Consider the following 20,912-nt stretch of genomic DNA (forward strand, 5'->3'; position numbering starts at 1 on the left):
ATAGCTAGCTCGCGATGGGCAAAAGGCAGCAAGGTATTAATTCATCCGAAGCAATAATTCGAGTGTTGATTTTTATTTTGCAGTAGTTGCAACTTTGGTAGTCACAAGAAAACAAAAAATTTATGCAGAAGCAAGCAACCATTCCAAGGGTGAAGCGGCACTGTGGGATGTCTGACTGGCAATGATTGCCTGACATAACAATTTTAGGTTTTCGCAAACAGGGAAGACAATCAATGCTGTTTGGATATATTCTGTGCGATTGGTGCGAACTATCAAATGCTAGATAGCTGCTTACAAGAAACCAGCCGTGTGCACCCATTGAGGCTGTCTGTTTATTGTTAAAAAAAGCTTTGAGAGCAAGCTTTGCAATTCAATGGCAATTGCCTTGCAGAACACATGGCACAGCAAGAATGAAGTGATAAAAATAGCAAAGTGTTAAAATAGTGGCATGAAAAAAGTGCCGGTCATGTAATTTGGCAGAATTGATAAGGGGCTATTCTCAGTTGCTGCTTAAGTAATATGGATTTAACAATTTCCTGAAATGAAATGACCTAGCATGTACATTGACAAATGGGCAATTTTAATGCATAGCATATAATAGCATTACATAATTGGTTCATCCACATCATGTACTCAATATGTGTAGAGAATATGTCCACAGTGGCTGTGTAGCTTGAGTACAATTGCATTGTACAAATTGTAGGTTTAAACTGCTACCCATTAACTAGTTCATTATCATCATCACTATACTCACTGCAGGATGAAGGCCTCTCCCATATTCCTCCAATTAACCCAGTCTTCTGCTAGCTACATCCACTTGACCCCTACGAACTTCTTATCCTCATCCGCCCACCTAATTTTCTGCCGCCCCCTGCTGCGCTTTTCTTCCCTTGGAATCCAGTTTGTTACCCTAAGTGACCATCTGTTATCCTCTCTTTGCACTACATGTCCTGCCAAAAACAATCCTATTTTCTGCTACTATCCCGAAGAAGCAGCTGAATCTCCTTCCTGCTGAGAGCTGCCAACACGCTCTCCTTCCTAACCCAAAATCATTCTGAAGGCTTTGATAATTTCTCTTCAAAATATCCTTGGACCTTGCCAGAGCAGTTGTGTCCCTGAACCTGTCCACGCAAAGCTTCACAGTTGGATTTTTTCTGTGCCATCTTTACCACAGCAGGATCAATGGGCTGCCAAGTTTCTTGGAGCTGACAATGCATCATATGCCATCCGATGCTCCGTTCTCACTGATGCATCTCGTAAACCCCTTCCTCAAAGCAGCTGACAAAGCATTCCTTATGCCATATACCGTAGCCTTCTTTGGTCTTACTGCTTTTGTTGACTTTCCTATGCAGTCTTTTTAACTTCTTTGGTGCAAATATCCCTACAATACCATCAAATTGACTGGAAATTTTTTTTAACTATTGTAATATCTCGTGGATGTGAGGAAGGACCACAAACGGTCTCCTCTGCTCAATCTTAAGCTATCTTACCAGAGGTCGCTTGCTTTTTAAACAGCTTTCAGCTGCAGATACCAAGAGGCTCTTGGGGTATCCACTTCTGTTCAATCTCTCCACTTGTAAATTTACTCTTTCTCCCACCAGGTGCACAGCACTTATTCAGCACCCGCTGAAAACACTAAATTGCCAGCCCCCTCTAGACCAGTTTTGTATGGCCGGAGTCAAAAAGGGAGAAAGCCTTTTGCTCCTTCTGTGTTGTAAAGCTAGCCCATTGTGTTGGAAGACTGGGCGGGCAGGGCAATTTATTTTAACATGTGTGGTCTTGGCACCAACCTTATAACCATGCAGATACTGCATAGCAGACGTGAAGTGGTGACAACACCAGAGTGGCCAGTATATGTCCACATTCTGGGCTTACGTAGCCCACTCGTGGGACCCTCCACACGAAACCAATGGATCGATTTATTTAATTTATTGACGACTGTTGTGGTCGTGAAAATCACCACAATTCAGCTGTCATAAATTTTTTAAAGATGCATTCAATTAATTCGCTAATTACTGTTTATAGCAACGTTGGTTAGTGAGTAATATGCTGATCTAAGTCTAGAAAACCATTGGCATCCAAACGGGATTCACTTGAAATTGGTTTGGCTTATGAAGTTTAATGTCCAAAAATGAATCAGGCTATGACATACGCCATAGCGGAGGGCTCTGGATATTTCGACCACCTAGGGTTCTTAACATGCACTTACATCACACAGAACATTCAGTTCAAAATGACCCGGTGCATGGATTCACGAGTCAATATATGCATGGCAGTCTTTTTGAGTCTGATTCCATTTGCTTCTATCAGAACACACGACAGAATCAATTTTTTTTTTCACCTCGGAGCAGCCCTTGGGGCAAAGCTAATTGATTTCAAATTGAATTCAATTTTTTTTTCTTGTGGGCTAGGCAGTTCAATTATGTGGTAATTTATTTGAATCCAAATATGATTGGGCGACCAAAATTATATTTCCGTCTGGAAGCAAATTGCTGAGTGGTAAAACAACTGGTTTTCGACTGGTTGGCTTCAATGCATGATTTTCATTTGCTTGAAGTGTTAAGGCTGCCCGACTCAGTTTCTAACTCCAACATTTCCATCAGAACAGTTCATACAAATTCCCTTAGAACTAAATTGGATCTAAAAACCAGCGAATTGGTTCCCGCCGAATTTTCGCAATTTTCGGTTCGTTTTTGGACCTCGCATGACCGCGCCCAAACATGACGCTGCCGACTGCTCGGCGAAAGAACACACGCACAAACTGCAGTGGTCACATATCAGTCGTCAAACTGGAAGTTGTCAGTAAGCATAATTAATCTATTTGTAGTACGTGCGTGCTCAGATGAGTCGACGTGTGAACAACCTGCGCAAAGTGAAGAGCACAGCCCACAAATCACGCTTGCAAGCAGAAATATTAAGCAGGCATACCAGAGGGCGATCGCCGGTCGGTGAAAAATTCCTCGCTGGAAGCCATATATGTTCAATCGTGCCTCCTTTCTTCGATTCAGAGTACTATAAACGCGAACGTATTTGAATTCAGTTCACTAACAACATGCTTTGCAAGTGCCTGGCCTACGAAAACTTGCTTCGCGTTGACAAATTTCCCGAGAAAACGAAACTACCGCCTACGGAATGGACACGCAAACGTTCCAAAAATAGCGCTAGAGGTGTTTGCGCATGCGTTTGTCCGTGGCGGCGTGTGTCCCTGGTGGCGGTCGGGTTCCGGGGTCTCTGGGTTTCTGCATCTTTGTTGTTAAACTTTTACTCTCTTGCATAGTGAAAGTTATGTCATCTCTGAACAAGAAAAAGTTGGAACGACAAAAACATTTCACTTATGTCAAAATCACAAAATTTTGCCGCTGCGCTTGTTGGGGATGCCTGGCAACCAGGTCATGAAATATGGCGCGAACTGCCGTTTAGTTGTTGTAGAAAACATGTGGTAACATGAAATTGAAAACTTGTCCTGTTGAAACGTTTTGCGTGGAAATTGGCCACAAAGCTACATTTTACTGATGCAGCCATTCTGCCTGCGGAAGTCACTGTAATGGTGTGTAATTTTGCCTTCCTTGGTACTGCTGACAAACGCTACTTCATTGCCTCTTGATACTTCAGCATGCAACTAAACGCGCGATACGATAGTCATAAAATGCAAGAAAACGAAATCCTCTATATTTGTCTTATCATAAAAAGAAATTGTATCTGATTTCAACATGTACATGTACTACTTCACGTCCAGAGTCTCGGAACAGTATCTTGGCACCGTTTCTATGATGAACAATGTACGGCATTATTTTCAGCGGGAAGTTATCACTGTCTTTCGTTTAACGCCCATTTAACCGCAGGACATTCGCAAGTTTTTCACGCCTTCTGGTTCGCCGCCAGTCAAGCGAACTGCAGACGAAGTAAAGAAGCAAGCACATGTGAAAGGCAACTCTAAACAGCCAGCGAGAGCAGCGGAAGCACAACCAAAAACCAAGGCCGCCGAAAAGATTACGAAAATTCGTTCACCCTCAAAGAGCTCGAAGAAAGAAAAAGATAATGCTAAGCCCCCGGAAACATCTAAGGGCACAACAACAACAACAAAGGTATGCGAGTGTACCGCGAAAATTGCCTTCGATTTCTAGGGCAACTTACTGCATGGGTTTTCGAAAGGGCGGTTGCGCGTATATTTTGACGTGATTCTCCTCGTCTCTCTAAACTTGGTAATTAAACAATAGGAAAATTAGTAGGTGCTTGCTACCGCTGCATACTGGATATGTGCACTTGAGAAATATGTCAAAAGAGATCAAATTTTGTGAGTGAGACTATTAGACATATGCCACTCTAAAACCCCTCCATGACGTTATAAAACTCTAGAGGCTGCCTCACAGTAGGCTGCACCGAGCACTTTCAGTCAAAAGGCTACCTGCAGTAAATGCAGGGCAGGAGCTTATTTACTGATTAAGTGAGCAACAGCACATTGATCTTGTACATTCTCTCTTTAGATTTGAAAGTAAAAATCTTTTGCTGCCACATTGAAAAAAGAAGCAGATGTTAAGGAAGATGCCTTGTTGTGTATCAGATGCTAAGCATCTCTGTTTCGACTTTTTTTTTTTTTTTTTATTCATAGAAACTTGAAAAGCTGTTTTCTGTCACCATTTGCTGCATGTTTTCAATCTTGTTCACTTGCCTTTTTTTGCTTGCTTTATGGGTAACCCTGGGCACCAGTTTTCGTAGCACATGCATTGGTCCATACTCCTTCCATAACTTAATTTATTGGCTGCGCTGTTCACTTTGAAAGAAGTCGTCATGTTCATATTTTTCGGTATTAGCTTGGCTGTTTTTGTGTTTCCACTTTTCAGGAAAAAAAGGAACCTGGAAAAAAGTCACGCCAGAGGATTGTCATGCTTGATTCTGGTTAGTTGGCTTCAGATGGTTAGAATCGCATGTGCGACATGCAAGCTGTGATATAGATGTATTTGCTCAAAAGATGAGAATTCAATAAGAGACCTCATGTAAAAAAACCACTTTGGAAATTTTATTCAGATTCAGATGATGAAGAACCAATACCGAAGAAAGCAAAAAAACAAGCCAAAGAAATTAAGGCTGCAACTATTGATTCTGATAACGGTAAGCTGGCTTTGTATTGATGACTGACTTTTTTTTAGTATTCTTGACACTGATATCAATGTAGTGGGAAGCAAAACGTTTTCAGTTATTCAGTTTTGTTGGTATCATATGCACTGTGTTCATTCGAATGTGTAAAAATGCAATTTTTTTTTTCTTTTCCTTTTGTGTGGATGGTGCAGTGTTTGGCTTGTTTGAATGCATTACTGCATTGATTAGCATGTCTGAGCAAGGTTAGCTTATAGTTTGTGATATTTCATGATAGTGTGACTATTGAATATTTGGAAAGACTCACACTTACGGATTTGTTTTAGACATTGTTATTCATGAGGGCCCATTATGTCCCTTGTTTGCCTTGGTCTCATAAGGGCCAGAAAATACCAGGTTACCTCTCACATCTTTGCGAATGAGGGGAACAATATTTATAGCCACTTAGGGCCAGCCTATATAAGTAAAAAAAAAAATGGCTATAAGTTATTAGTCTGCTTTTTCCCTGCTAACTTCTAGCTTTTCTGTATTTAACTTAGTTTGAACATCATTTTAGAGGGAATTTCGAACCAACAACTCGGTAGACTTCAGGAAGGTGTGCACAGATTCCCTTGCTTTTTTATCCTCGTGTCTGGTTTCAGTGTATATGAACTGTGAATATTGCCTTCTTTAAATGTATTCTTGTTTAGCAATTTCCCACTGACACTTTCTATTGTTAGACTTCTTTATAAGCTCTCTAGCTCATTTCTGCTGCTTTTTTTCTTCTTGGCACTTTTCTTACAACATGTATGGCACGGAGTCACAGTGGGACAAATTGAGTCACGCTGCGGCTTATGTTGAATGTGCTAAAACCAGGAGTGCACAAATATTTGAATTTTTGAAACGCAAGTTTAATATTATTTGATTTGATTTGATCAAGTAATGCATGTCTAATGTTATTGGCAACAAATTAAGTCTATTCTGAAGTTTTTTGAATAATTGGTACGGAGTTGAATACAGCATACCATAGTTTTCTTGGACGTCTATTTCAAAACTGAGCACATTCCAAAATCTGTCTGTGTGGAAACGACAGTTCTGTGCTGCGAAGCATTTTGTTTGTGGGGGCAGAGTTCTTGTCATACTACACGTATGTGACAGAATTTCAGAATGTGACTGGGTTCAGCCAAGTGAGGCAATCTCTGCCTTCATGCCCAGCATCAGACGTCATGGCTCAGACTCCTGTCACTTTCATCAGCTGATATTTCGCACTAATTTGTTCATTGCTGTCACTAGCATAGCAAGGTATAAGCGGAGGCAGTTTTTTCCTGTGTGCGAAATTACAGTTGTAGAGGTAATTATTGGTTTCATGTTGCGTATCCCCTAGTTGAAATCAGTGTTGTGGCTTTCAGCAGCTGAAGATTTAATTACATGGCTTGTAGGACTGCCGCTAGCACTTCGCTCCTTCGCATGAATATTTCTTTTGTACAAATGGCCGCACTAGTTGGGAATAATTGCACGAATATTTAATTCGTGTTCAGGTCAGTTTTTCATCACGCCTTTCCTATTTGATTAGGTAGTAAAGCAAGCTAATTTGTATTTGATTCGGTTTTGAAAAAGTACTGTTCACACCCCTCCACCCTCCTAAAAGCTCTTAGAAGCCTCTGGCACACCCCTAGCTGAAAGCTAACTGCTTCTGGCTGCACTTTTAAAAGCATTAAAGGCTTTCAATTCTCATTCTCTGTCACCTTTGGTAAACTTTGTTGCCAGGGAACTGTGGCAAGCTGGAGAGGGAACATGAAGCCAACTTTCCGACCGAACAGTTATCCGCATAGCGCATGCAAAAGCCACTGATGCACCGGAAAGAAACGTGGAGTGCCAGCTTTCAAATGCTGCGTTATTGATGCAAAGATCAACTTGATTTTGGCGGTGCTGAAACACCATCTGTGTCAGAGCAATTTCATTTTGTCTCAGCTTTACTCATCTCTAACATCTAATAATACAAAAGGGACCATCAAAAACAAGAAAAGAAGAGGCAGGGTAGCCTGGGAGCACATACTCTTATGCCTGAGCAGTTGTGATTAGCTCCAGGTCGGTGTTGGGGACTCATGAGCACATGCACCTCTGGCTTGTTCTGTGCTTTAGTAAAGCTGGCAACCAAAGTGTTTTGTGCTTGGATCTGGAGTGGCGGGACCTAGATTAGACCAATTTCAAGAAAGCTGCCAGCAACATCCATTAGCCATTCTACGTCAATGCTACAAAAATGTCACATGCTTAAACCTGTTACCGGCGACAGGAGAAATTGTGTTTGTTTCCTTCGCATTGGCTCATTTATTTTGCATCAGAGGCTAATGTAGTACGTGAACTTGAGTTTGGCCTTGCCACGGTGGCTCAGTGGTTAGAGCGCTCGACTGCTAAACTCAAGGATGCGGGATCGAATCCCAGCTGCAGCGGCCGTTTTTCGATGGAGGTGAATAGCAAGGCGCCCGTGCACTGTATGATGCCAGTGCACTTGAAAGAGCCTCACTTTGTCGAAATTTCCAGAGCCCTCCTCTACGGCGTCTCTCATAGCCTGACTCACTTTGGGACGTTAAACCGCAGAAATCATAAACCATGAACATGAGCCTTTTTATACTGTACCTATGCTATATGTACCGGTGCGGACAAAAGTAAACAGAGCATGCTATTTCCTTCTAAATTTTTTCTTTCTTTCTGTAATTGAAACTGGCAGTCGTATGTGCAAACAGGTATAGACTCCAGTGTGCTTTCGCTTGGATAAATAACGTTTCTTTATCTGGAATGCAGAATGCGTTATTTTAATTTGAACGGAAAAGTGTGCTCCATTTACTTATGTCCGTACCTGTACTGCTCCGCTGCTGCTTGTATATGGCTGATTTTATTAGCTTCTAAACTTCCCTCTAAGCAACCACTACTTGACAAGTTGGCAATACCAAATGCAATGTTGCCCATTTTGTGTATCTGCTTGCATTGCCCACTAATACTAAGTGAGAATTGTGGCCATTCCATGCATCATTGTGGGTATGGGTGTTTTCCTTCCAAAGGCACTGCACTCAGTCCTTATGATTGATTGGTAATTGAGAATTTCTCTAAATATTTTACTTAACCTCCCCTCCCCCCCTTTTTTTTTGTATCAAGACTCTGAAGACCCCATACCTCCGAAGCCTGCTGTGAGCAGGCAAACCTCAGCACCGAAGGCTCCATCACCGAAGAAGTTGGTAAAGAAAGTAAATGGAAAGGAGACCCTAGCTCAGAAACTGGTGCCCGTATCTGCCGATGACTTTTTTGCCAGCACATCTGTAAGCCCAGCCTCCAAGCTCTCGCTCAAGGCTGCTCAGGCAAAAAAAGTGGGTGCTGTTTTTAAGGCTACGTTTTGCTGTTGTGCTCTAGTGCGAGCATAGTTTCGTAGGACGTTTTGGCTCAGCTAACTTCCGATATGAATGGCAGTGATTGGGGGTTGTTTAACGTGAGGCTAACAATGTTCTGGTATATTGAGTTAGGAAATTCAGGTGTCAGGTTTTAAGGAGCTAGTGTGCTACCTGATCGGATGAAATGCATAGCTACATTAACGAAATGCATTTTCACATTCAACCATGTGGCTTCTGTTTTAGTGTGAAGGTTCATATTTAGTGGAGGTAAGCAACCAATCGTGCGTGGGCCTGGTATGAAAGTTTATTATGAAAGGTTAGTATTAAAGAGTTCAAATTTGATGACACTTGAAATAATGCACGCGTCTTTTAACTTGGCTCACTCTATAGATGACTGCCTTGTATGAAGTGCTGTTGATCATGAACTGTGGGGCTGTTGTTTACACCCGTATTTTACACCTAAGAAAAACTCTCCTTAATATAACAGTGATTTTGATTTTTATTTTACGAAAGCAAGTTTGTCTCTCTTCAATGATTCTTTTCTTTTTCATCTGAATGTGCATTGTCATGGTGAAAAATAGACCATTCCTTGCAACGAGCTGTGACACTGTGCACTGTGCAGGTCACCGATGCGAAGGAGTTGCATGATGATGACGATTTCCATATGACACTCAAGAAGCTAGACCAGAAGCAAGAGGTAAGAAAAGCTGTTAATGGCTTGTAATGCGGTTAACAACAAGGCAGGTTTGCTACATATTCACTGCATTGTTTGCAGAATGTTTCCATTCACCGAGTATTTCAAAGATGCATCCACAGGCGTGAATTTGTGAAGCAGTCTATTGGGTAATGGCTGCAGGCTGTGGTTACCTGGAAGATGGTGTCAACTCTTAGCTGCTGCAATAAATGACTAGTTCTGAATCTGCAGGAGCACGTAATTTACCATGTTGGTTGTACCTGTACAAAACCTTTGCATCAGAAAGAAAAAAAAGTTCTTCATTTCAAAGCTTGCCTGTTGTGCAGAAACAAAAATGGAATGAATCCATGCCAGCGTTCCTGCAACGTTGTGTCGCTATGCTTAAGCCGCATCAAGGCAGTTGCGGAACTAGACACCACATATAATTAAATGTTTAACATTGGTAATTGTTTTTGCCAGCACTATGTCTTCACATTGAAATGAGCGTACAGTTGACTCTTGTCTTTCCTTCATTGGTGAAACAAGCAAAAATGCAGGCCAGCCATAAGTTGCTTCGCAAGAACAGCTGTGGGTCGCAAGCAGTTGCAGGTCACCTTGCATCATTATACACAAGTTCGAGGGTTAATTCGAACTCTGCAGAGAATGTCAGTTGCTCTATTGACAGTGCAAACTTTCAATGGAGTCACTTAATGCACTATTGGATAGTACAGTAAAATCTTGTTAATTCAACCACCGTTAATTCGAAACTTCGGCTGATTCAATCTAGAAAAGCAGTCCCAGCCGATGACCATATGAGTCTATGGCTTCGAGCGGGCATTAATTTGCACGTGGGTGGACTTGCACCAATTAATTTAGACGGGGAGTCATGCTGAGGTGCAGCCTGAAAAACCAGGAAATGTCCGAATTACCTCCCCGAACCTGAAATATGTGGAACAACGGTGCCTGCGCATCTCTGACTTGTGTGCTATGGTAGGCGCGGCGATCATCGTAAATCTCTCATTTCGAAATGCAGCTCAATATCGTAGTTGATGTTGATATGGCGTGTAGCTCTGTCGTTATACCTCTTTCTATTTTCCTTTTTTTTTTTTTTTTTTTTTTTTCACTTCCTGTCAAATGCATTGTCAGGCCAAACAGCCAGCTGTACGTTCAAGTCCCAGGAAAACTGGGACAGCTGAAGAGAGTCGTGCCGAGAAGAATGCTCCTTCTGCCTCATCCCCCACAAAAGGTAGGCAAATGGTTGTCACGCTGTATGCGACTGTGGGCAGTGTGAAAATTTGCCTACCAGTGCCACCTTGGTGCACTCGCTCCTTCTTTTCCCATTTTTTGACTACTTTGAGCCCCTGGAAATGCAGAGCAGTATTCCTACTTCGTCAGCAGGGTGCCACTCTTATTCTACCTCACGTGGTGGCTTTGGCATTCGATATTGAGATACTGAACCCAACATCGCGTGACCGAATCCTGGCTGCAGTGCTCTTTTCTAATAGAGGCGAAATTCACGAAACACGTATGTGCTTCACGGTTTTAGTTAACGCCAAGTGGAGGGGGGAGGGGCAAAATTAATTTAGGGCACTCCACTGCGGCGTGCCTCATAGCCTACTTACATCTTTGGGGCATCAACTCTTTCCTTAATGTGTGAAAATAGGCAGTTAGTATAAAGATGATGTGTGTAAAAAATTTATTATTTGCCTATAAATTAAAAAAATTTCTTTGTTGCAGCAAGTCGCAGAGTAGCCGAAAGAGGTCTTATTTGGTAAGATATATGGGAAAAGGAAAGCTGGATATGAATTGCTTATGAGGGAAAAAGTGTTTTGGTGAAATTTAAAATCCTCGCATCACAAAAGTGTTAAATTTATTCAATAAGAAAATAAAACAAAAAAATTTAAATATGCATTCTGCGCACTACTGTGTCAGAAATGGGCATAAAGGTTTCGAGCTCTTCATGCTAGACTTTTCATTCAGTAGAAGAAAAGCCAGTCACTCACATGAGACAATCAGCTGCTTCACAGTGCAGTGGCAGCAACGACTCTTGGGCCATCTTAGAAATAAACCAAATTCGCTACACTGCTCGTGGCATGGAATTAATTGTTCCAGACATGCCCACTACCTTCGCAGAAGCTAGGAAACCTTTCTATCGTAGTCAGGCCTGGGCCACTATGAATTTAGATTTGTGGTTGTCATCTTTGCTCAAAAGGCTGTCTCTTGCATGTGAAAAATTAAGTGTCGATGTTGCAGAATTGCGAGTGCGTACACTACCGTTGCTAAGTAGGGTTGGTGGCGAGGATGCCACTTTGGACACTGTGCCCACTGTGACCGTTTTGTGTTGACAGGTTTCGTGGGACATTTAGAAATACTTCCTTATACATCCAATGAAAAAAAACCTGGATCTGAAACTAAACTACTCTTTTTTTGCAACATACTGGATAGTGTCACTTGTCCCGAAGTGTCCCGGTTTTTGCAGAGTGGGCCATTTTGCGCCTTCGTTCAAATTAAATGATTCGAGTATTGAGTAAGGGGGTAGAGGAGGAGCATCATTTTTGATCACCAATATATCTGGTGCTAATGAAGGTAGCTTAAATATTTTTGTTTTGCAAAGAGGATTGAAGGGATACCTATTGCTCCTGTGCATTTTAAAAAAAAAGTTTAGTAAGTAGCCTTTCATGGGCCTTTTAAGGCTCACATATCGCAGTACTTCAGTTCTATGGCTGTTTTTTCTGGTGGGTATTCCTAATGGCGTTGGTAGCACTTGACAGATAGTTTGTGGGACTTGTTCATTACACAGCATTCTTGTCAATTTCCCTGCATACCTTGTTCCTTTTGTAGTTGCACTCGTAGGGATTAGTGTAACCAATACATGTCGTCAGATATTGGTAGAAACAAAATATCTTGTCTCATAATGCATAAATTGAGCGCTCCAGTATATAAAAAAAAAGAGGATCTATAATTTTTACTGCAGTCTAAAAATCGTATAAAACAAACTGAACTGCTGACATTATCGATGTAGCCCACCGCATGCTGTTATCTCGGTAGAGTATCACTAATTTGTAGGGGTGTGCGAATATTGAAATTTTTTAATACGAATGAATTATGAATGTACGAAAAAAAGTGCTTCGAATAACGAATATCTGATGAATGAAAAAGGAAAAAATAGCAACCACTGTTAGTCTTTGTTTATCTCAGAATTCATATGGTATTTGCAGATAAAACTAGAATTGCACAGAAGTTTATACCCTGCTGAAATATCCAGTATAAATTTTAAAGAGGATTCCATACAAAAGTTTTTTTGTACAGGAAGGACCTGCATGAAAACTCTCATCAATATGGCCTTCAATGGGTCAGAAAAGTGTCTGAATGAACCAAAAGCTCAAATTATCGAATGGGCCTGAAAAATCTTGCGAAAGGTGTTTGTATCACAGCAATTTTGTCTGTTGAACACCTGTACGATAATTTCTGCATACGAGATCAAATCGAAGTAAGAATGACGTTTTTTCCTGGTTTCGTTAAATGCTTCACTTTGTGCACACTGTCGGGAAGTCTCTCTTCTCAAAAGGGAAGGGTGCAAACTTGAGTGTACGCCACTCGATACAAATAACGTGTGATCACTGTCTGGCAGGGGATAGCTATATATTAGTTTTCTTAGCACCATTTTTGCCAACAAGCAGTTGCCATCACGCTTAGTGATCATGGTTTTCAATATTGGGGAACATAAAAATGGCCGTATGCACGAACCGAAAAATTCTTGATAGAAATCCTTATCGCGCTTCAATGAAACCGCTACTGAATTGACCACCGTGCACAGCAAGCTTCGGTGTGCCAAAAAAAGATTGGACGCTTAAAACCCAATGTTTGGTCCCTTTAAAGGGCAACTCCTGTTGTCGTTTTTTTCGTCATTATTTCAAGTTATTGACTGCATGACATTCTTGGATGTGTCGTAACTCCAACACAAAAGCCAGTTTTTCGAAATTCCAAGTAGAACTATTTTTAAAATGGAAGAACAGCAAATCTAAACTGACACTGGTTTCATGGCCAGAAATGGCCTTCCTGCTGACAAAGTGGTGACGTCACATACAGTATTCAAAAAACGCTTGCATGTTGGGTGGTGAAAATGAAGTTTAAAATTCATGACGCAGTACATAAAATGCCTCATGCCTCAAATAATACATGCCTCAAAATTTCATGATCACGCAAAGAGCGGGCAGTAATTTGTGTTGTCACAAACACAGTGTTGCCTGCAAAAATCGTCTAGGCTGAGGCTACGAAAACTGCAGATTTTGAAATCAAGTTGCGCGCGAATGAATTATCGCATGGTGTCCAAATTCGGTAAAATTGGCAGAATGCGTCGGGGCAAAGAGGAAAGGCTACAGTAAAATTTTTATCACAGTACTCGAATCTCGAAAAACCTCCGGAGCTGCCCTTTAAGAATGAGGCATGTCTTCATGGCAGTCTGAGTGATTTTGGCTTACATGGCCGCTCAGATTGGATGGATATTTGAAGTCGTAGAAGTGTAATTTTAAATTAGGGCCCGTATTCTGAGTTCGTGTTGTTATCGAAAGTGTCACTAGCTCCCCAGTCTCGAGTCATCTGATTGGTGGTAACGCCGGAACATGATGTTGCCACCTCTCCCGGTTCCGTAGTGGCAACACCCGGAGCCATGACCACAGCCGATTTCATTCACTCAAACCACAGCTCAGAGCACCACAATCGTGGTGCACGAACGCACCAGTCACGTGATATTTTTTTTATTTCGTGGGCTTCCTTTAGAGTTTGGAAAGAGGATACTGTACATGCGTGGCTTTCTTTATCAGAAATAAATGAAATGGGCATTTCAGAAGGTGCTCTTTAACTTTGCAAATCACATTTTTGCCTAATGCAATAGTCAGTAAATCAGAAACATTCTTAATGACTAATTAGTTAATTGCAAAATAAAAAATTGCCTGTTGTGCACCAGATGGCTGGCAGCTGTATACAAGGGGTTCCTCAGGCCTAACTCAAATGTTTTATTTTTGAACCTTTGGCTCAAGTTAGCTTGGACACCCTGTATGTGCTGTATTAACCCACACAATGAATACACTCTCCCCTTCCATTCAGCTTGTCAGAATGATACAAGTTTCTGTCCCCTTGAATAACAGACGCATCCCTTTTTTGTATGCTGTCTCCTGACGATGATAATAAATGCTACTAGTAGGAGCCATTCTTTACTGCTAGAACAACTATTCGAAGCTATAAAGTGTCATCTGTTGATAATCACGACTACTGTACCTCACCACATGGGAAGAACAGCGAGCAAAAATGTACTCCGAGGAATTCGAGAAGCAGCAGAAGGCACCTCTGCTTGCACAAGATTTCTCCATTCAATCTGCCATATTAATGATAGTAGCAAGTTGCTGTACTTGTTCTGTTCTTCACATCTAAGTATGAGAATTGTGTAAGAGTGAATTGTCACTGTACTCTCCATTAAGGAGAGCACTATTTGTCACTCCACGAGTTATACTTGTGTGTAAGTTAAAATTTAGATGTTTTTAATCATGATCTCAAGTACACAAACCATAGCTGAAGGGTATGTTTTGTTTTATTTTAAATATGAGTGCTGCCAACCCATTTCTATGACTCGGCTATTTTCTGAACAGTATTTTACTCCGTGTAATGAGGGCACCTTCCATATTCACAAATTTTTGGTAATAAGAGTGCATTTATTGCCCAAGTAAACGCAGCACATATACAGGTATATATTTTTGGATAAATTACGGTATAGTTTCCTAGCTGTTTCAAAACTTCTGTTTTCAGGGAGCACGCAAGAGACAAAGCCTAGCAAAAAGCCTGACAAGGAAAAGTTTGAAATAAAACGTAGTCCAGAAAAGCGAAAAGCGGAAACTTCAGGTCGGTGACCCTTCACATCATCTTTTTTCTTTTTTTTTTTTTCCACTGGGGATCTCATTTTATTTAGTATGCATGCATTGTCAACATATATTAGTTCCTGTTCTAGGTAGAGATGTAGTATTAAAATCAGAGATCACTATTTGTTTTGTTTCTTGAAATCAACTGTCTTTTTTGCTTTTATCTCTGATTTCACCAAAGTATCTGCTATCGTACCATCCAAGAAAGCAGAGAGAGCTGCCACGCCCAAAAAGGAAAGCCCCAAAAAGTCATCACGGAAATCTGAAGAGGCTGCACCTGCCAAGCAAACTGCAAAGAAGGAGAACCCGGCACCAGTTAAGGTACATTCATATTCTTGGCCCTGTCTCTGTTAATTGTCAGTGCCTGTATTTAAACTCTTAAATACAAGGTGCAGTGGACTGAACGAAGGCTAGTTGCGAAACCTGCTGTGGGCTCTTATGCAGCACTCGTCATTGCACCTTGTGTTTGTGTATGTCTGTACCTTTGTATTAGTACTTTGCTCAGCAGCTAAGTAATGCTTCTAGTTTGTTTCTACAGCTACTCTTCAGGTTCTCGTGTGTTCATATTCTGAAGATGTAATTTGCAAAAATGTAATGATACTCGGAGATTGTGCACATTTTGAGAGGGTTGCATGCATGTGAACTGTGTGAGATTGCGTGTTGCCCTATCACTTATTGGTTGTCATGTGCGGTGGACTGTGATTGATTTGAACTGCCATTTATTTTCTTAAACTCACTAGTATCTGTTTACGTGCACATCAGTTGTGTTAAAAATGCCCCTAGTAACTCAAGCTGCTCATAAGTTGAATAAATTGTTGCTTTCTCCAAGCTGAAATTATGGAGAGTCAGCTGTTGGCTTGCATTAAGCTGCGGGTCATGTAGACATGCCCACTACCTTATTCTTCTTTTCCCACTTATCTTAGTTTGTGCTTTTATTAAAAGCCTGTGTGGATTTTGATGCCACGCACCTTTCTGTGCTGATACCAAGGCTGGTCGGAAGGCTGGCGAGACTTCTGGAGAAAGGCATCGGAGTGTTAATGAGTGTTTAATGGTACAGCTGTGCTGACCTGCTGGAATGCCCTCCTGCGTGCCACTGTCTATATATAGCTGTGTTGGGGAGAACCTTGGGAAAATGGTGTCAACTGTGTGAGTCATGAATTGGGCAGTGTGCACTGTGAGTGCATGACTGGTTCTGTTGTCCAGAAGGAGGAGGCTCCCAAAAAAGCAGCTCCTGTCACCACCACCACCACGCCAGCCCAGCGGAGAGGCAATGCAGCCAGCTATCAAAGCTACCTCAACAGGGAAGGCCCAAGGCTGCTGGGAACACGGGACATACCCGAGGTGCGCTGTTGCGTGTCGTTTTGGTCAGCTGCCACATTCTCGCGGAATACGCTTGCGCCATGTTCATTAAACATGTATTTATATATATATCTATCAACTGGAAGAGGCAAACCTAAAGGCACGTTAACAGGGCTGTCTTTGCCTGGCTAGCCAAGCATTGTGGACAGCGGACTTTATGTCAGTGAGGGCAAACTCATAAATAGCGTTAGCATGCAAGCTCAATTCGAGATAAAAGGTCAAGGAAGTAGAAAAAATATCTATTGGATGAAAACTAGTGTGTACAGATGTAGACATGTGTAATAAGTTTGACACTCTTTTTGATATGGCCTTTCTAGCATGTAGTTTGTTTAAAATATGGTCAATTGTTTGAATTGAATTGTTTAATCTGTATTCAGCAAAGTATGCAAGCAGTGTTGCCAAATATTTTAGTATTGTACAGAACTTCATTGCGATGTTATGTCTGTGTAATGTTGCTCAATAAAGCATGTTGCCAGGCTAATTGGTTTAACACCGTTTAAAAAATTGGGAAAAGATCCTGTCCGAAAATTGGGAAAGACCCTCGAGCCTGTCCGTCGTTCCCTCGTCTCCTTTTTGTGTGCGTTAATTTTTTGCACCAAGATCTTTTCTCAAGTTTTTAAAAGCTGTGTAATGTCATGTGCAGGTGAGCAGACAGTTCAGGCAGAAGTATTTTTATAGTTTGTTGCAAGGGCCCTAGGGACAATTGAACGCTTGTACTCAGCTACGGGACAACTTTAAGCATCACTTTGACCTCAGGAAACCGTAACAGCTTTTCAAGGGAGCATTACTCTGCAATGTGTAAACAATGGTGGTCGCTATGGTAACGGCACGAATCCATTGCATAGCAACAGCACTTCCATGTCACTTTGTTTGTAGCAGCGGAATTGTGAAATAACGAGGGGTATGCAAATATTTGAAACTCCTGATACGAATCGAATGTGTTTGTGTTTCGATTTGTGTTTGTATTTGACAAACTGATATTTGAAAGTTACAGAATAGTACATCGAAAATTTTTTAATTCACTGCAGTTTCACTGCACTGCACGCTTAACTGCATTTCTTCACCGCATGGACTGTAGTTAAGCATCCTTAAAATCTGTTTTGTGAAGGGGGACCTTCCCTATTGAGAAGAAGGCTTTCGCGACAGTGCGGACAACGCGAAACACTTCTCAAAACTGCAGAAAAAAATTAGCTTTGGTTTAGCTTGTGGTTAAACCTGGAGTTACTCGACAGCAAAGTGCATGGCTATACACTTAGGTTCGGCTTGAAAGTAAAGGCATGGCTTTTGCGCATAGTAGTTACATTTCAGCTTTATTTATGCCATAGGGCAATCACTTCACGTATGAACACCCCTTGCCTCTCGTTGTTGACCATTCTCATACGGGTGTACAAGACTTCTAGCGGTATGACATCGTCTCTATGTCGAAAACCGGGGCACACTGCCGTCACAATGTTCAGATGCACCTTCTGTCCTATCAACTCACTGTTTTCGTTCTTCTCTACCAACTACCGAGTTATCCGTCTTCTTCCTCGTTGTCTTCCACAACGCCATGGTAACACGATGCCACGCTGACGGCTTGAAAACCTAGCGCAGTGTAGCTTTTGCTACAAAACAGTGTATGTGTGTGCTCCACCTCGGCAGGGCACTCCTGGCTGCCTGAAAGGCGTGACCATTGTGATGACAGGAGTGCTGGAGTGCATCGAGCGGGATGACGCCCGGGCCCTTCTGGACCGCTGTGGTGCCAAGGTCACGCAGAGCGTCAGCCGCAACACCACTTACCTGGTTGCGGGAAGAGACTCAGGCCCAGCCAAGATACGCAAGGTGGCTGCATTGGCTGAACGCTTGTTTTGATTAAAACAAGCATAAAAGGAGGTTAATGAAAAGGAACCTTTTGAAAGTGTTGCATGCAAAAAAAAAGCTATGCTCTGAAACCTGCATTCTACTCTTGGATCTCTAGAGGTTGACAAGAATTTCTATTTAGCGATACCAACATGCTGTGAGTAATGTAAAAGCCCACATATAATAGGAGATTTTATATTATTATTATTATTATATTTTTTTTATCAGCATTCCCAAGCAGCTCATTGGTCGCACTTTAAGGAAATGAGGGGTACCGAACACGTTCAGGAGTGCCGAAGAGGAATTTTTCCAGAAAACTTTTCACTCAAAAGAGACTCTCAGTAGACTATACACCAGACGATGATGATCGCTAAAGCTCCGAATCCGAGAACACTTCCAGGGTGCACACGGCACGTGCCTGCACGCGGTGCTAGATGCGAGCAGACACAAGCCCGCTGCATGCTAGCTGGCAACGCTTGGTGCAGGATGGCATTGGACATACAAGTGCAAGGCGCATTCGCCTTGCTTAGTTACCGCAAAATACAGCGTAAATAAATGTTTTTGATGAGCTTCCCGCACTTGCATTATGTGCAGATAACATTTTGTTTTTCTTTAATTTTTGCTATACCGAAATAACACTTCGCATATATGTTATATGTGTATTATACGTGGGTTTTTACGGCTTTTGGTAGTGTACCGTTTCTCCTGTTCACTTTCATTAGTTCGAATTCAGACTGCATAGACATCGCTGTGGGGTTCAAATTTATGAGAATTCAGAGTATGTGGTTTTTTAATCTACATATTACCCTGTGTTTAAATTCACTGCATCGCTTAGAAAACAAATGCAGTGTTAGACTAAGAGGATAGCAATCTTTCAGAGGTAGTGAGTTGAAAAATTTAAGAGAAGTTCAGGTAAACTAACCTAAATCAATCTCTTTGAAAAATGTGCTTGCTCTTCATATTTTGCCCATTCAAAAGCATGTAATAGTTCTTTCATTGCGGGTAGAGGCGTAAATTGACTATTTGTGAAATCCCCTTTCTTTTCAGGCAGAAGAGTGCAAGGTGAATATAATCGATGAGAACGAACTCTATGAGCTCATTGAAAGCCATTCAAGCAAAGACAGCAAGAGCAAGGCTGCGTCAAAGGTAGAAGAGCTCGAAGAGAAAGGTACACCTAAAATGAAACGGAAATTGGATAGCGAAGAGTGCGTCGAAGGTCCACCGGAGAAAAAGGCACAGGCAGTCAAAGAGTCACTTTCTTCTTTTGCCAAGTCCGGAGCTTGCAGTTCTACTCCAGAAGCGTTGCCATCCACATCTGACAGTCCTAAGTCGCAAGCATCTGCCGTAAGATCATGCTTTAGCTTCTTTGTGCATTGTTTACTATTAAGTAAACCATGTTTTGAAGATGTACTGCAGTGATACATATATGAGGCGCATTTTTTCCCTCACTTTATCGATTTCGATAGTCCTCTCACATTATAGTAATAGGAAACAAGGTGTGAATACTATAACACATTTTTTTTTAATTTTTGCTATCTTGCTGAAGGTACAATTAAACCTTTTTATAGCGAACAGGCTAAAAGTTGTAAAATAGCTTGATGTAGACTGAATTCTTAATATAAAATTTTCTAAGAAACATGTAAAAGCAGCGCGATTTAGTCGCTGAAGGTTTGGTAACTCGAAGCCCTTGCTAGAGAAACAGGGCGACCTTTTTCCAACTTATATATAGTCACTTTTAAAGATGTTTGGAGCAATTCCGGAGGCCACTAAAATTAGGGGGGCACTTAATTCTGTCGACTTCTTCAGTGCTTCTGCATTGAGAAATCAACATAGACGTGCAGTTAGCATGTTTTTCGTTTCTTTTTCGATTCTGAGTGACAGCTATTTCTTTTTGACTGAGCAAGCTTTATATCGCATAAAAACTGAGCGCCGGATATGTTGGTTTCTCAGCACCGCTTCAGTGTAATGTTTAAAACACTAGTCAGAGCAAAGGCTGCCGCAGTGTTCATTACCTCAGTGACTGCTATTTCCTGGGTGCTGTCAACGTGTTCGAGAGATGTAGACATGAGCTGACCACTGGTTTAACAACTCTCCATGCCGCTGTATCCTCCTTGGCACTGCTGGTGAATGCGAGATTTGAAAACTACAAAGCGCGAACCTTTGTGTGAACATGTATCACACCACCACCAGTCAATCGTGCACCAGTGGACTCTGCTTGATGCTGGGGAGTTTGATATATCTGTTTCGTGACCAACACTGTTCGATGTGTAAGGTAGAAATTACATGCGTTTGATAAAAGCACTTAGCAGGAGTTTGATGTGCTATTGCATTATCCATCCATATTCGAGGTTTGACTCTAGAGGCGAGTCTGGCGTACCCATTCTCCTATCTACACTTGAGCACTGCAGTTAAGGCAACATACCAGGAGGCAAATCAGTTACGTAGTGAAGTTTGTTTTGAAGGCGTGCCAGACTCGCAGCTGCCAAGATAGCTATAGTGACCTTCACCACAAGACTCGCAAACTGCTTGGAGAAGCCAACTGTTTGACAACCTTAGGGCTGCACAGCGCACATAAGAAAGTAGAGAGTGGCTATGAACTTAGAAAAAGGCAGAGCGGGCCATTGAGGAAGAGAAGGCACTTGGAAGCTTGAATGGATTGAGGAAAGGAGCGAA

At 41.7% G+C, this 20,912-nt stretch overlaps 2 protein-coding genes across 5 annotated transcripts in view; one reads left to right on the forward strand and one right to left on the reverse strand.

Moving 5' to 3' along the window:
- LOC146196632 (uncharacterized) overlaps positions 1 to 3,180 on the reverse strand; it is a 41,552-nt gene extending 38,372 nt beyond the window's left edge. The window contains exon 1 of one of the 3 annotated variants that reach the window (XM_084598398.1): positions 2,929 to 3,177. In XM_084598398.1, coding sequence (XP_084454524.1) covers positions 2,929 to 2,974 — 46 coding nt within the window. In that variant the 5' untranslated portion in view covers positions 2,975 to 3,177. Of the gene's footprint in view, positions 1 to 2,928 lie in introns of all 3 variants that reach the window. The other 2 variants (XM_084598400.1, XM_084598399.1) reach the window with 2 other exon arrangements.
- A 103-nt stretch (positions 3,181 to 3,283) lies between these two features.
- The window catches only part of Gnf1 (germ line transcription factor 1), a 38,796-nt gene continuing 21,167 nt past the window's right edge, over positions 3,284 to 20,912 (forward strand). The window contains exons 1-12 of one of the 2 annotated variants that reach the window (XM_084598402.1): positions 3,284 to 3,547; positions 3,843 to 4,085; positions 4,842 to 4,896; positions 5,026 to 5,109; positions 8,227 to 8,435; positions 9,079 to 9,153; positions 10,276 to 10,375; positions 14,932 to 15,024; positions 15,223 to 15,362; positions 16,248 to 16,382; positions 18,042 to 18,221; positions 19,287 to 19,583. In XM_084598402.1, coding sequence (XP_084454528.1) covers positions 3,545 to 3,547; positions 3,843 to 4,085; positions 4,842 to 4,896; positions 5,026 to 5,109; positions 8,227 to 8,435; positions 9,079 to 9,153; positions 10,276 to 10,375; positions 14,932 to 15,024; positions 15,223 to 15,362; positions 16,248 to 16,382; positions 18,042 to 18,221; positions 19,287 to 19,583 — 1,614 coding nt within the window. In that variant the 5' untranslated portion in view covers positions 3,284 to 3,544. Of the gene's footprint in view, positions 3,548 to 3,842; positions 4,086 to 4,841; positions 4,897 to 5,025; positions 5,110 to 8,226; positions 8,436 to 9,078; positions 9,154 to 10,275; positions 10,376 to 14,931; positions 15,025 to 15,222; positions 15,363 to 16,244; positions 16,383 to 18,041; positions 18,222 to 19,286; positions 19,584 to 20,912 lie in introns of both variants that reach the window. The other variant, XM_084598401.1, reaches the window with a different exon arrangement.

The sequence above is a fragment of the Amblyomma maculatum genome, chromosome 3 (genome assembly GCF_055883805.1).
Source record: "Amblyomma maculatum isolate TAMU_Amacu chromosome 3, ASM5588380v1, whole genome shotgun sequence".
Lineage (NCBI taxonomy): Eukaryota > Metazoa > Arthropoda > Arachnida > Ixodida > Ixodidae > Amblyomma > Amblyomma maculatum.